The 16039-nt window shown below is 36.9% G+C and overlaps 1 protein-coding gene across 1 annotated transcript; it reads left to right on the plus strand.

Moving 5' to 3' along the window:
• The first annotated feature begins 581 nt into the window (after positions 1-581).
• Positions 582-12857, plus strand: LOC127628724 (microtubule-associated protein RP/EB family member 1-like). The gene is made up of 7 exons (XM_052105555.1): positions 582-638; positions 4621-4744; positions 4856-5001; positions 5461-5659; positions 8073-8179; positions 8280-8432; positions 10256-12857. Exons 2-7 carry the CDS (start codon positions 4624-4626, stop codon positions 10304-10306), a joined length of 777 nt encoding a protein of 258 aa, XP_051961515.1. The 5' UTR covers positions 582-638; positions 4621-4623; the 3' UTR covers positions 10307-12857.
• Positions 12858-16039: the final 3182 nt, after the last annotated feature.

Below are 16039 nucleotides of genomic sequence, written 5' to 3' on the forward strand. Positions count from 1 at the left end.
CTGTGCAAAATACCGCTTTTTTATGTGTTTTTATTGACTGGTATTGCTAACAATGGCTACTAGTAGAAGCTAACACCACCCAGTCCATCTTGGTTTTCCGACTTCTGTACTGGAACGCGGTCAACTCGGGTGTGACGTCATTCTGAGCTCCGACATCCGACGTAAATGGAACACACCATGAGTTTGTCCGAGTTTCCGAGTAGGAATTCCAACATGGGGGAGCATCCATTTGTCAGTTCCGGTCTCGGAACTCTGAAAATGACTAGGAGCTCCGACTTCCGAGACAAATGGAACGCACAACATGTTACTACCATGGAACGTGAACCAACACAGTGTGGGAATGGTGAAATTACTTTTTATCCCTTTAGTCTAACTATGCTTAAAAAAGCTCAAGAATAAGTTATTTACCATGAAAGAGTTATTTACCTTTCATCTACAAAAGATCACAATAGTGTTAAATAAACATTTAAAGAATATTACGCTACGTCTTAAAAGCAATCAGAGGACAATACTCTTAATTTGTCAGCTATTTATCCATAGTTCATACGTTCCTCTGCGAAACACTACGTGATGACGTAAGACGTTCAGAGATCAAACCGACGCATGAACGGAGAGAAAAAGGTGCCGGCGAACAAGAGGTAAAACTCACTCAAAATTCCTTTATATAACGTTTTATTCACCGATTTAATAAAGTAACTGCCCAGCGATTGCGGTTGTTTTGTTAGACGCAATTAGAAAGCTAAATTCTCAGCGAAAATTGTTTATTTGAAACGGGTTCGTCTAAAATGAACGGTTAGCCCCGGCCGCTAACGGAAGCTGATGCTGTTATGTGCTGATGTTTAATGGGACAAATCATTTGAGCGGCTTGTCTGATATTTCGCCGGTCTTTTCCTCTCTGTGGGTGGTTTTTGCTGATTGAACGAATACTTTATTAAATGTGGACTTCTCGCTTTTACAATGGTCGATAAATAGAGGGGATATAGAGGTGAAGGCGAGGCCTGGATGTGGATGAGCAGCTGTATGACTCAAAACCTCGCGAGCTGCCTGTCTAGACAACATTTTTGGCTATTAAATGTCCAACATGCTGTCGAATATTCGGAATGTGCCTTTGATGCCTAAAATTGATCAGCTCATTAGGTGCCGAGACATAGCCAGTGTGACTGATATTACTGCTGCTTTTCTCAGCATCTGCTCATCTGTCCGGAGAGTCTGGTTGGCTCAGTGCCATTACAGTACATTAAAAGCAGGCCCATTCTTCTACTGTGATTTACAGTATATCCAGAGGCACATTATTGTTTTCATAGTGCATATTCTTTTACATACCTATGAGGTTGCCACCGAATAGATTTAACAATGTCAAACTTGTAATAAAAAGGATAGTGGTTTTTTTTTTGTTTGTTTTGTTAAGGCAGATGTAAAAAAAAGTCTTTAGATAAAATTTGGGATTTGGCTAAAATTACATGGTGGTGCGCTTCCTCAGTACTCACCCTTTTTGACTGAATACCAAAGACTACAGTCAGCAGGAAACTGTATCTCTATATACTGTGGCAAGCTCAGAGAATGATAATCAGGGACCCTTTTCATAAAATCTATATGTTGATGCAATAAATTGCCTGTTTTAACATCTCTTTGAAATTAACTGTAAATACCTGCTAATTTAAAGGAGCAGTTCACCTGAAAATTAAAACGCTCTCATCATTAACTCACCCTCATTCCATCCCAGATGACTTTTTCTTCTGCAGAACACAAACTATTTTTTTTTTAGGAAAAACATCTCAGCTCTTTAGCTACTTGCAATGCAAGTGGATGGTGACCAGAACTTTGAATCTCCAAAAAGTACATAAACGCAGCATGAAAGCAATCCATACAACTCCAGTAGTATAATCCATGTCTTCAGACGTGACATGATAGGTGTGGGTGAGAAACATATCAATATTTAAGTCCCATTTTTGCTATAAATTCTCCCTGCCGAGTAGGGCTGCACGATACATCGCAGAACGTGTGATGTAGTAAGTTAACTTATATCAGTCTTTTTTCTTTTTTTTTTAAAGGAAAACTAGCATTGTATCGGTCTGATATTATGTAATTTTTTCCGATTGATGGGTTCTTTCACAGAGTTTATTATTATTATTTTTAAAACACGTTTGTTGATGCATGTTGTTGACGTGCAGGCTCTGCTTGCGCATGACTAAATGAGCAAGGTACTGGCAAAAAAGACAGAAATTGAGAATTTGGTTGCAAAAAGTAATGCATCTTCAGTTATATGGAAATATTTCGGCTACAGACAGGATGATGTTGACCAAAAACAGGTACTTTGTCGAGAGTGCCTTGCTAATGTTGCCACAACACAACCAATTTGTTTGATAATTTAAGTCGGCACCACAAATCTTTTTATGTCGAGTGCAAAGCCAGATCTCAATGCTGTCCAAAGCATTAAACTATTTTGGATGCCTTTGCCAGTGTTACACCATCCGAGAAAGGTTCCAAACAGCTGAGAGAAATCATAGATTTAGAAATATTTCACCTCGCGAAAGACATGGAACCAATTAACACGGTTACCAAAGAGGGTTTTAAAAACATATTCCGGTCGCTTGACAAGCATTATGTAATACCATCACGAAACTATTGTTTTTGAAGTTATTTCTTTTATAAACATTTTATGTTGTAATTTAGTAAACCACAGGGTTGGTGTATAGCTGCACTTTTTTATTTTTCAAATGGTTTAAATTAAAAGATGTGTATTTGTAACTTTTCTATTTAAAAAAGAAAAAAGGTTTGTAATTTAATTTGTAATGCTGCTGTAAACTCAAGTGCTCACAAACACTGCACTGAGTATTCCTGGATCCATCTAACGTTATTTAGTAGAGGAGGATGACACATTTTTGAGGTAAGTAACGTTAACCAGCAGGAAAAAACACTTGTGTCTCAGTCAGTTGAACTCCGAGCATCTCAGGGAACCGCACTGCGGACGTCATGTGAAGATGAACCACTTCTTAAGCGCTCTGATGTGCACACCGTCTACAGAGACTTGCATCAAACTCCCGTGAAAATATAATCAGGGTATAAATGTATTAATTTTGTGAATGCAAAGCACTCCAGTTTCACTTAACATTGAATGTCAAATATATTCACGCAGTGTTAATATCAGGCAGTGAGACAGAGGAGATGATAACATCCAAGAATACAGGTGCTGTTTCTCACAATTCAAATTATTTCAAAGTTACCTACTGCAGCTTTAAGAGCACAAAACTCTTTACAAGAGCACAACTTTAGCCTCTTAAGTTTGCTCTCAAAGTGCACCAGATGGAAGTATTTAACTTTAAAATGTTCAAAATATTATTACGGGGGAGCATGCCCGAATATGCACGAAGAATGTGAATTGCCAAAAAACTAATGAACTCTTTAGGCGCGGTCACACGTATGTTTGCACGGTGAAATTCAGCGGGCGAAATACGGTCATCTCAATGGTAATATGCGCGATAGTGAATTTTGCGGTGAAGAATTTCCTCACGCTGATCCCGCCTCCAGTTCAGGTTTGGTTAACTTTGATAGGTGAAATCGGCGAGTTGTCCAATACGAAGATGCTTGGTTTGGCAGTGACCTCTGTGTGGGCGATGCTTAGTACACCGCTAAACTGAATATTCACAATAGACAAGGATTTCATTTAGCGGTGAGTTTCTTTAGGACTTAAGTCTCACTGACTATAAAGTGCAGCATTAAAAAAGGCTGCTTGACAATTGACCTTTCGCTTAGCCCTGCCTTTAAAGCTCTTCTAACCAATCCTGTCTTAGCGACTGTTGCCCTACTGTCATTACTCTGACACGTGATAGCTGTTTTTCAATGAGAGCTTATGGGAGTAATGTGTGTGAGTACTTTTAAGTGGGATAAAAAAATTAAAAAAAGGAAAACGCGTTCATTTGTAATTGTGACATGAGTTACCCAGAGAGAGTACATGCAGTGTTTTTCTTTCAATAAATCTGGAGGAGCGCATGTTATTGATTAAACTGTTTCGGCACTCATATTACATGTGCAACGACACCTACATTTGCTCCAAGTTAAATTAAAGAGAGAAGAGAGTGTTTAGGAGGGCTATATGAAAGTGGCTATTTATAGTAAAAAGGGACTTAAATATTGATCTGTTTCTCACCTTTCATATCACTTCTGAAGACCTAGATTAAACCACTGGAATTTTATGGATTACTTTTATGCTGCTTTTGTTATTTTTGAGCTCCAAAGTTCTGGCCACTATTCACTTGCATTAAATGGACCAACAGAGCTGAAATATTCTTCTAAAAATCTTTATTTGCATCCAGCAGAAGAAAGTCATACACAAATGGGATGGTGTAGCAGGGCGGAGGGCGGGCCGTGATTCTGCACACCCGTCCCCTGATCAGCTCGATTAGGGGCCGGGTGTGCAGAATCACGGCCTGCCCTCCGCCCTGCCACAGATGGCATTAGGGGGAGTAAATTATCTATCCATTTAATATTATCTGTCCTGACTTCACGCCGCACCATTAGCAACCTTTAGTCTTTGCATTTACTGTATGTTCACACATGTCAACACTTGGGTTGCTCAATATTATAATAATTGTTTCTCCTTTATTCCCTGTTGCATTATAGGACATGGCTGTGAACGTATATTCCACCTCAGTGACCAGCGACAATCTGAGTCGACATGATATGCTTGCATGGATCAATGAGTCTTTACAGATGAACTTCACTAAGATTGAGCTTTTATGTTCAGGTGAGTTGTTTTTTGGCCCCTTCTTTCTTTGTTGCATGATGGTGACTTTGTGTACAAGTAATTTGTAGTATCTATTAATAAACTGATCTTTTTGTCATAATTTCCCTACAGGTGCAGCATACTGCCAATTCATGGACATGCTCTTCCCTGGCTGCGTACCTTTGAAGAAAGTTAAATTTGGTGCAAAATTAGAGCATGAATACATTCACAATTTTAAGATATTGCAAGCTGCTTTCAAGAGAATGGGAGTTGATAAAGTGAGCTGCTTGTTAATTTCTCTTCCTATCGTTTGTCTGTACAAGCTGTGTTTGTTTGGTCAGGTTAAGGCAGATTGTTCAGAAATGTAACAAGCCTTTTTTCTGTATTTATCCTTATTTAATTGCAAGAATCACGTATTCACCAGTGTGTATTTGATGTACAAAAATTTATCTGAGGTTTTGTCTCCTTTTGGAATTGGAGATGGGATCCAATTAGGCTTTGAAATACTTTTTTGTCCGAAAATGAGCATTGATTTGTCTCATCGTGGGCAGTTGTTTGATTTCAGTAGTTTTACAACATTGACCTATAACCATTTTCCTAGAATCTGATTTATTTCTTATTAATGCAGAAAATACCCTGAGCAAACATATTCCTGATTTTAGTTGTATTTCCCCATTTTTGTTACTCACTTTAACATAACTGAAAATGATCATTTCGGTTGTGTTTTCTCCCTTTAGATAATCCCGGTTGACAAATTGGTGAAGGGCAAATTTCAAGACAACTTTGAATTTGTTCAGTGGTTTAAGAAATTCTTTGATGCCAACTACGATGGGAAAGATTATGATCCAGTGGAGGCACGACAGGGCCAGGACACCATGCCTGCACCCACCCCATCCATGTCTGCCCTCAGCAAGCCCAAGAAGATCATAAATGCAGGTTGGTCGCTGAATATTCGTCAATCTTTATTCTTAACTGCCTATATTATGTCCAGATTATTTGTTATATAATAGGTGCTGTAGGCAATTATTTTTGTTTTTGTGGAATGGTTTACAGCACCCAAAAATGAAAATTCTCTCATCATTTACTTTTTGCCATGCCAGATGTGTATAACTTTCTTCAGCAGAACACAAAGTTTTTTAGAAGAATATTTCAGCTCTGTAGGTCCTCACAATGCAAATGAATGGTGATCAGGCCTTTTGTAGCTCAAAGAATCACGTAAAAGAAACATAGAAGTAATCCATAAAACACCAGTCTTAAAATCCATTTCTTCAGAAGCAATATTTGTGGGTGAAAAACTGATAAAAATGTCATTTTTACACTAAATCTCCACTTTCACATTTTCATCTAAAAACTTTTTTCATCACCTGTTTAGTTTCACTTTCATATCTAAAAGTGAAATTGAAAGTGGAGATTGATAGTTAAAAATGACTTAAATATTGTTTGTTTCTCAACCACACCTTTTATATTGCTTCTGATGATATGGATTTAAACACTGGAGTCACATGGATTACTTTTATGTTTTCTTTGTGATTTTTGGAGCTACAAAGGTCTGATCGCCATTGAATTGCATTGTATGGACCTACAGAGCTGATATATATTTAAAAAAAGCTTTGTGTTCTACTGAAGAAAGTCATACACAGATGGCATGTGGGTGAATAAATGATGAGAGAATTGTAATTTTGGATGAACTATCCTTTAAGTCCCTGAAATATATCACTGCAATCTCAGTACTGAGAAATCTCACCAGTCTCTGTGACACATTCTTCGATCCGGCAATCTGAAGATTTGATGTGCTTTTTGTCTGTTAATCAATTTGCGTCTTCTCATAATGTAGTTCTTGAAGAGGATCATTCAGGATTAATGCCATATTCAGATTCATAACAGTTGTTAGTCGAGGGTGCTATTTTGCTATTGTTGTGTTTGACAACTGTAAGAAGACGCACTTCTGCTTTGTGGCGGACTCAACAGTATCTTTTGTGGGCAGAGTTTCTGAAAGAGGGGGCATGTCTAATTAACGGCTCAGTCTCTGCTAAAATCGCTTACAGCACCCCAATGTCCTTGCATCCATTCTTCAATAAAATATATGAGAACTGGTCACTGTTTGATTTACCAAGCATTTTCCTGTTCATTGACAGTGCATCACTCTACTCCTAATAAGACAGTCAAACCAGCTGCTGTAATCGGTATGAAGGTGTATCATGGGCAATTGGGGTCTTCAATGTCTTGTGTTGGGGATTCAAATGGTGGATCGAGACACGTCTTTCACTTCTCACATGGGTGATGATCATGTGGTGTTAATGTCCGCATTCTGAATCTCATGGATTAATTTTGTGGCACTGTTTCAGTCTGGTCTTGTTTCTATTGAAACCTCTCTTTCTAAATGTGAAATGTGTATTGACCAGTTATTGTCTGCAGTAGACAATGACAAGTTTCTGCTCCGATCTACAACATGGCTGCTGTAGCTGGCTTTGTTGACCTTGTTGCAGTCAGATCAGTTCTAGTTGAAGTTTAAATGGCATAAAACAGTCACAACATGGTTAGTTTGTCAACTAAGCTGTCAACTAACTTACCCCCATTGAAAGTGCTAGACTAAAACATTTCAGGGAAACACGGGTAAATGTAATGAGGCTGATGTGGTTTACACTAAACATAAAATCAAACATAAGTTGGATTAATAAAATGAAAAGATTAATATGCTGAAGTTCAGGCTTGAAGTCAACATGAATCTGCATACACAACCAATTTAACTTCTATAATCTTTGAGGATTCCAGGTTTGAGTGAAACTCGATATTCAGCTAGAAAAAAATATTTCCTGATCAGCAATTGATTGGGTAATAAATGTGGTAGTTGTTACATCCATAATGGAGCCTGTTGGTTGTGAAGGACTTGTTGAAAAATAGGGATACGTAAATTTGCTTTCAAGTCGGGCAACATGAATGCATTTTGATAAATTATCTGTTGAAAAACTGTTTATTTCTTTGTTTTTTGGGGGGTTCACACACACCAATCAATCATGTGTAAAATGACCAGAAGGTGCATTAAAGTTAAAAAGGTACATTTTGATTTCATGTTCACTTAAAACCTAAACCTAGTTTTAGGGATTTGTTTGGCTTTCCATATCCATACCCTATTCTTTAAGAAAGTGTTTATCACCAGCTTTTTCACTTTATCATACCAGTAAAAGACATCTTGACACATTTGTTTCACTTACACTTTAATTCAGTTTATGTTAATCCCACATCCAATGAAGCTCTGTTACACTTAGGGTCTGAAGTCACAAGTCTGCATTTCTCTTTAGTTTTGCACTTATTTGTCATTGCCTTACTATTGATTGCTTGTTCCCAACAGCACCCCAGAGAGCAGCTGTTGCCAAGGTAACGCCCAAGATGGCACCTAGCTCTGCACGAAGACCTGGTGCGGGTGGGGATGATGAAAGAGTGGAGCTTATTCAGGAGGTCTGTTATTATTTGCCTAAATGTTAATACCACTCTCGCATCAGTGTATTTGGCTGTTTAGCCACCTTCCTAGACTGAAATGTTTGTTGGTCTTTTTCAGTTAAACATCTTAAAGTCTACGATCCAGGACATGGAGAAAGAGCGGGACTTTTATTTTGGCAAACTGAGGAACATTGAGCTGATCTGTCAGGAAAAGGAGGGTGAGGGAGACACCACCCTGCAGAGGATTGTGGATATTCTCTACGCCACCGATGTGAGTTCAACACAGCCACAATCTTAGCTCTAACTAAAGAAGTGCATCTATCACAAAAAAGAACAAAGTAATAGTTAATAGACTTTACACAAAAAAAAAGTGTCTTCTAAGTAGGGCTGTAGCTTTATCGCATCAGTTTGTATTTCAATTTTTTTTATTTTAATGTATAAATCATGCCCCCGACTGTAATAAGGAATGTTCCAACCATTGGAGCAATGCTACCTTGATGTACAGCCTTGATGTTTTTATGATCACGTGGCAGTAGGGGGCAGTCATAGCAACTCAAGTTGTACAAGCAACACATCACTTAAAACCAACAAAAACATGCAGCATGGCCTTCCACAGATTATGCATTATGAAGGGCGGCTAGACAAGGCACAACAGAATCACGCAGGGATCTTGAAACGCGTTTTTGAAAATGTTCATACTACATTTAACTTGACAGCATCCTAAAAACACATTCCTTATAACTAGTGACACTAAAAACTAGTGAGATACAAAGAAAAACATCCGCCTGACACAAGAATACATAGACCTACAATTAAAAACAGTGCATAGGGAGGTAGGTCAATAATAGGGTTATATTCAATTAAAAGGAAATGATCAATATTTAGACTTTTAAAAGCACTTTATGTATTGTCTTAATGCTTTACTTCTCTGCTGCCACAAGATGTAATTGTATTTGAATTATCTGCATTGAAATAATTATATACTATATTTCAATTATTTAGAATTATTTTTCATTTTATACAAATATATATTTATGAAATCATTCACAAAGTACCTAACCCAGCCAGTAATCATAGCTGGAAAGGTCATGGTAATTCAATGGCCAAAAGGTGTGGGGGGCCTGCAAATCGTATTTTTAAATTTTGGTTCATATTGTAAACATCTCAATAAATTCAACGCAAGACAGAAAAGAAATGGCAATGGTTCAGGAACCACACTGCTCTGGTGATAAACATTTCTGTTAGCCAGCGTCAAAGCTCTAAAAGTGGGAGAATTGTTAGGAAATGGCTTTTATCAGCATGATTTGGCAACCATCCCTGCATATCCCTGAAGATTGTCGCATCATTTACTTACCCTCATGCCATCCCAGGTGTGTATGACGTTCTTCTGCAGAACACAAAGGTTTTTAGAAAAATATTTCAGCTCTGTAGGTCCATACAATGCATGTGAATGGTGATCAGACATTTGTTGCTCCAGAAATCATATAAAGGCAGCAAAAAGTAATCCATACTATTGTAGAGGTTAAATCCATATGTTCAGAAGCTATATAATAGATGTGGGTGAGAAACAGATGAAAATAAAAAAAACTGATTTAAAAATGTAACACTTTCACTTTTAAATCTGAAAGTCACATGTAGTGCCTGTTTAGTTTCACATCTGATAGTGAATGTGTAAGTGGAAATTTGGAGTATAAAAGGACTTAAATATTGTTCTGTTTCTCACCCACACTTATAATGATTCTGAAGACATGGATTTAACCACTATAGTCTGATGAATTACTTGTTTTGAGATTTTTGCTGCTACAATAGTCTGATCACCATTCATTTGCATTGTATGGACCTACAGAGCTGACACATTCTTCCAAAAATCTTTGTGTCCTGCAGAAGAAAGTAAGTCATATGCATCTGGAATGGCATGAGGGTGAGTAAATGATGAGAGAAATATAAATCTTTGGATGAACTATCCCATTAATTAAAATGTAAAGGGGTAAAGTCGAATCACACATTTAATTGCACAGGCAAATGTTTTTTAGCAAGTCAACGTTAGTTTCCTATTCAGATGACTAACACTCTCTTGACCTCTCTCTGTCTCAGGAGGGGTTTGTCATACCAGATGCTGAGTCAGAAGACCAGGAGGAGTTCTAATACTCATGACTTGTTGCAGTTTTACCCTCCTTTCACCCTCTCCATTCCTCCCCTCTCCACAGAGTCAACCCCATCCCACCACCACCTAACCTCACAGGCCTCCCACGTCATGTTATGCATTTTGACTTTTCCGAACAAACTCCATATCGAAACCGTTGTGTCTGCTGAAGTGTGCATAAATGCACATCATATTGGAAGAACTTTTTAATGCCCTTAGACATACCTGTTATGAGATGACTGACACGATACTCCTGTTTTCTGTCTGTAAAATACAATCGCTAATATTGCTTTCTTCTTTTAGCAACTTCAGACACCTGCAAATGTATTTATCTTATTTTATGTCTCGGAAATGATGTCTTGGCCACGTTGTCTGTAGTGATTTTATTGGTTGCATCTCCCCCAACCCTGCAATGGTACATATCTGTGATGTTTAGAGCCATACCTTACACTGACACAAAACTGAGGGACAAAATAGCTAAATTGTTAGTACATTGCAAAGATGTATGCAGTGCTTCATGCAAACCCCTCAGCCTGAGCACCCTCTTCCTAGTTTCCAAGGCGGGTAGCAGTCATCACCACTCCAGTCTATCCTTAGTGACTGTGCCTTATATACAGACTGTCTGGAGGGAGTGGACCCAGTGCGACATTTGTCTGGTTTGTCTTTTGCTTGTTTTATGGATGTAGTGATGTGTTGAATACAGTCCAGCACGAGTCTGTTTTTGCTGTAAGTTGTATGTTGTAACACTCAGCCATTCTCTGTGGTTTGCAGTTAACAAGACACTACTGTATTGTAGCACTCGCAGTTGCATGAGCACAATTTTGTTACTTTTTTCTTTTTCTTTTTGCTTTAAAGAATTATATCCATATAATCTTACTAGCCACTACATTGGTGGACTCAAGGCCACAATTTGACAAGAAAAACACTGCCCATCTCTGCATGGGCAATGCAGAGTTTTCTACCTGTTTTTACTGCCTTATATTTAATGTATTTTTTTTTTTTCTCATGGCAAATGTTTGTATTTCAGATTAAAAGTTTAAAGTTTTCCTTTGTTTCTTTTTTTAAATGTAGCAGCAGCATATTGAATAACATATTGGCATTACAAATTAGACAAAAATGTTCAATCTTTGACTCTTTAAAACCGTTCCCCGAATTAGCCATATTGCATGCACAACACTAGATTAAAAGCAAGATTGCCTTGCTTTTAGTAAAATAATGTTGACTTAATGGGATGGTTCATCCAAAAATGAAAATTCTTAATTTACTCCCCCTTATGCCATCACAGATGTGCATGACCTTTCTTCTTCATTTTTGTATTTTTAGAAAAATATCTCTCTTATGTAGGTCCATACAATGCAAATGAATTGATTCCAAAGTAATGAAGTGCAAAAAAGCACATAAAGGTAGCATAAAAGTAATCCATAAGACTTCAGTGGTTAAATACCTGTCTTCAGAAGAGATATGACAGGTGTGGGTGAGAAACAAATCTATACCCTCCCTGCCCAGTAGGTGGCGATTTGCATGAATAATGCAAATTGCTGAAAACAAAAAAGAATGTGAAAGTGGAGATTTATACTAAAAAAGATTTACATTTTGATCTGTTTTTCACCCACACCTATAATATCACATCACTTCTGAAGATATGGATTAGACCACTGGAGTCTTATGAATTACTTTTATGTTGCCTTTATGTGCTTTTAGAGCTTCAAAATTTCATTTTTTTGTGAACTCCCCAATTAAGGAGCTTTTTGGAAACATTCAATCTTTGTCCTTACTCGTGTACATTTTTCTAAAAGACATGCATGCCATTGGATGCCTGTGCTCTGAATGGATCTGTATAAGTTGCCTTTTTCTAAACCGTAACCACTCCATTTATGTAACGTTTGATTGTTAGGATTGTTCTGGAGGAATTCATTATGATACTATGACTTTGGATCACTGTGCCATAAATTGTTTTATGTGCACAGACTGGTTATCCTCAAATAATTTGAAGTTTTCTCTCTGTGTGTAGTTCTCAATGTTGCATTTTAAATCAGTAGCACTTTCAAAACTGGAAATCAGAGTTTTTATTGGTGCTATGAAATACCTTGACTAAGAACTTGCCTGTTTGTGTTAGAAAAGTCTCTTTGCTGGGCTGTTTTGGATCATTGGATTAGAAATATTCCTGTAGTTGGGAAGATGCAACATAGCTGGATCAGTTCTGAATGGAAAAGAATAGGGAAAAAAAAGTCACACACAGTTTTGAACTTTCATTTATGAATGTCAAAGAAAGACTAATTCAATGCACTGAGCTCATGAAGGTGGATGAAAGTAAAAAAATAAATAAATAAAAAAAAGTGGAAGTACTGTGAAAGCAGGTACTGTTTGTGAAATGCAGTAATTCACTTTCCCTTCGGTTCAATGTTCTGTGGCCTTTCAGAACAATCTTTAGGGAAAGCACATTGTGAGCCCAGCACTATACCAAACTGTATCTCTCCATGTTTTTGTACTTGCAGGCTGTTCCACATTTGTAACTATTGCTGAAGTCCATTTCTTACAATAAAACAGGATTTACATGTCTTTCTGTTTGTGTCTATTTCTGCTGATGTGGATTAGTCTACAGAACTTTAGCATTATTATTTGCTAAGATCGTTTGCAGAAGTACAGGTTTAATCCACTCTCCAGTCTAACACATATTGTACATCCACTGGAAAGAAATTATAAAGAAAGGGTTTTCCTTAGGGGAGTGCCAGTTTACCAACATTTTGAGTCATCTCTCTCTAACTCGATTATTTTGATCTCGTTTAGAATAGTTCACAGAAGTTGACACAAACTAATTTCAGATAACACCTTTATTATCAGTCATTATCAGTTGCTTCAAGTGATTCGTTAAAAGACCCTCAACAATCAATGGAAGTGAATGAGAATGATTAATTCCTTTAAAAGATTAGTTCAATACATATCATACAGATTCTTGTGCACAAACCACGTCCACATTGTGTTGTATATTCAGAGGTGCTTGCAAATGACAGTTTAAAGGGATAGTTCACTCAAAAAACAAATTCTCTCATTATTTACTCACCCTCATGATATCTCAGGTGTGTATGACTTTCTTTCATCAGCAGAACACGTTTGAAGAAAAAAAAAAAAAAAATCTCAGCTTAATAGGTCCTTAAAATGCAAGTGGATGGTGATCAGAATTTTGAAGGTCCACATAGTCCTACGTCAACATAGACATCATCCAAATGACTCCCGCAGTTAAATTAATATCTTCTAAAGTGATACAATCACTTTTGGTGCAGAAAAGATAAATATTTAAGTACTTTTTAACTATAAATCATTGTTTCCGGTCAGCAGAAGTATATGCATATAATTACGTGGAGTTCACAACACGTGGTCTATAGTGCAGTGGTTCCCAAATATTTTAAAACTGTCGCACCCTTTTATAGTGTTTCCCCCCCACGGCAACCCAACCAATGAAAAAATAAATATGCGATGTAAAACACTCCTTTATTTCAAAAAGTGTAATATTGCTATACAATGGTGGCCAAAATCTGGAATAATATAGAACTTTTATACACCAAAGTGGCATTCTAGCTGTCAGTTTGTCCAGATACTCGCGTGACATGTCACCCCACACTTCCTGTAGCACTTGCCATAGATGTGGCTGTCTTGTCTGGCACTTCTCACGCACCTTACAGTCTAGCTGATCCCACAAAAGCTTGATGGGGTTAAGATCCATAACACTCTTTTCCAATTATCTGTTGTACAATGTCTGTGTCGTTTTCTACTCTAACCTATTCTTTTTGTTTTTCTGTTTTAAAAGTGTCTTTTTCTTTGCAATTCTTCCCATAAGGCCTGCACCTCTGAGTCTTCTCTTTACTGTTTTACATGAAACTGGTGTTGAGCGGGTAGAATTCAATGACGCTGTCAGCTGAGGATCTGTGAGGCATCTATTTCTCAAACTAGAGACTCTGATGTACTTATCCTCTTGTTTAGTTGTACATCTGGCCTTCCACATCTCTTCCTGTCCTTGTTAGAGCCAGTTGTCCAGTTATTTCTAGAAAAAGCTGTTTCTTTTCTTTCTTTAAGACATGCCAAACTATTGCATAATGTGGCAACTCAAAAACAAACACAATTGTAATCGTCATTTAACGAACCAAATAGCTTTCAGCTGTGTTTGATTATAATGGCAAGTGATTTTTCTTGTACCAAATGAGCAATTTAGCATGAATACTCAAGGATGAGATGTTGGAGTGATGGCTGATGGAAATGTGGCCTGTCTAGATTTGATAAAAAATTACTTTTTTCAAATAGTGATGGTGCTGTTTTTTACATCAGTAATGTCCTGACTACACTTTGTGAACATTATTCCAAACATTTGGATGCCAATGTAAATATTAACATTATAAATTCAAATAATGTAGCTGGCAAGTGTTTCTCCTAAACATTGCTTCAAGTTATAAAGTTATTATTCAAGATCTAGTAATACACATTTGTACTAAAATAGTGAAAAGTGCTTTAAGTTTTTTTTTTTTTTTAGGAATTAATCATTTAGAAATTGTGATTTAAAAACATTAGAAAAGTAATTAAATTAAAAACAGATACATTTAAATTTACTGTGTGATTATTAGATATACATTATAAATAGAATAAAGATTCAATACAGTCAGAGTTTGACTGAAAAGCAAACCTGTTATTGAAATGCATTGTGCTTAAATCTTCTGAAGTTATCCAGCCAAGGACGGTGAGTGCTTTTCTCTTTTTCTTGCCAGTATTGTTGTTTGATTAATATTAACGATAGGCTTTTAACTGCTGCAGCACTTCTGATAAGATGTTTGTCCTGTCTAGTCCAGTTTGGGAACAACTGCTCTTGTGTAATGAATTTGCATTGGCAGGTTTAAACATCCAAGCATACATTGTGAGTAAACAAACAGATACAAATACAGATCTAAACCAAAACTAATTAAGCTTCTGTACAGTGTTCTCACTTGTAAACAGCGCTGCTCTTCCACAGTGCCGGTCCTACCCCATTTGGCAACCTAGACGAGACCCTCCAGTGAAAAAGTACAAAATAAAATAACACAATTATATACAGTACATACCAATATGTGTAAACTCTGTAGCAAATCATTAATTACAACAATGTTAGGAAGAAATATTCAAGTGCATGTTATGGTTTCTTAAGTAGGCATCATAAATGGTATCAACAAATTTAGGAATAAACATAATGTAAACTGCAGGTAAACAAATTCAAGTGATCTAAGTTGTTAAAAAAAGAACAGGTACAATGCACATTGTACATTATGTTTCACTGCAGGGATATTTATAGGCTTTTAAAATTACGGGGGAGTCTGGGGCCCATCGTTCTAGGGGGGTATACAATTATTTTAATTATTTGTAGGCTATAAACAGTACCAAATCATACATTTATGGTGATTTTAGGAGAATCATTTGAACAATTTGTATAGTAGCCTATATACTGTATATTGTGTTGCATTAATGAAACTATGGACTAAAAACATATTAACACCTTTTCAAATTACACAACACAAGATAAAGCTTATCAATGTTACCTTTATCAAAAGCCTACTGTGGCAGTATAGTGTTTAGTGATGGTACAATATGGTAAAACCTTAGTATTTTTAGGCATTCCTTGAGATTATTTATTTGGTAGACTGCTACTCCAAGTAACATGTCCAAATAATATGGCTTTGGCTTGATATATTTTTTAATTTTAAGAGTTTTCATGTAAT

Source organism: Xyrauchen texanus, chromosome 35 (genome assembly GCF_025860055.1).
Source record: "Xyrauchen texanus isolate HMW12.3.18 chromosome 35, RBS_HiC_50CHRs, whole genome shotgun sequence".
Lineage (NCBI taxonomy): Eukaryota > Metazoa > Chordata > Actinopteri > Cypriniformes > Catostomidae > Xyrauchen > Xyrauchen texanus.

Excerpts from the sequence above, each read along its gene's own strand:
- LOC127628724 (XM_052105555.1), top strand. The coding sequence starts at position 4,624 with ATGGCTGTGAACGTATATTCCACCTCAGTGACCAGCGACAATCTGAGT. Across the intron at positions 5,002-5,460 it reads AGAGAATGGGAGTTGATAAA|ATAATCCCGGTTGACAAATT; the intron begins GTGAGCTGCTTG and ends TTCTCCCTTTAG. Across the intron at positions 8,433-10,255 it reads ATATTCTCTACGCCACCGAT|GAGGGGTTTGTCATACCAGA; the intron begins GTGAGTTCAACA and ends TCTCTGTCTCAG.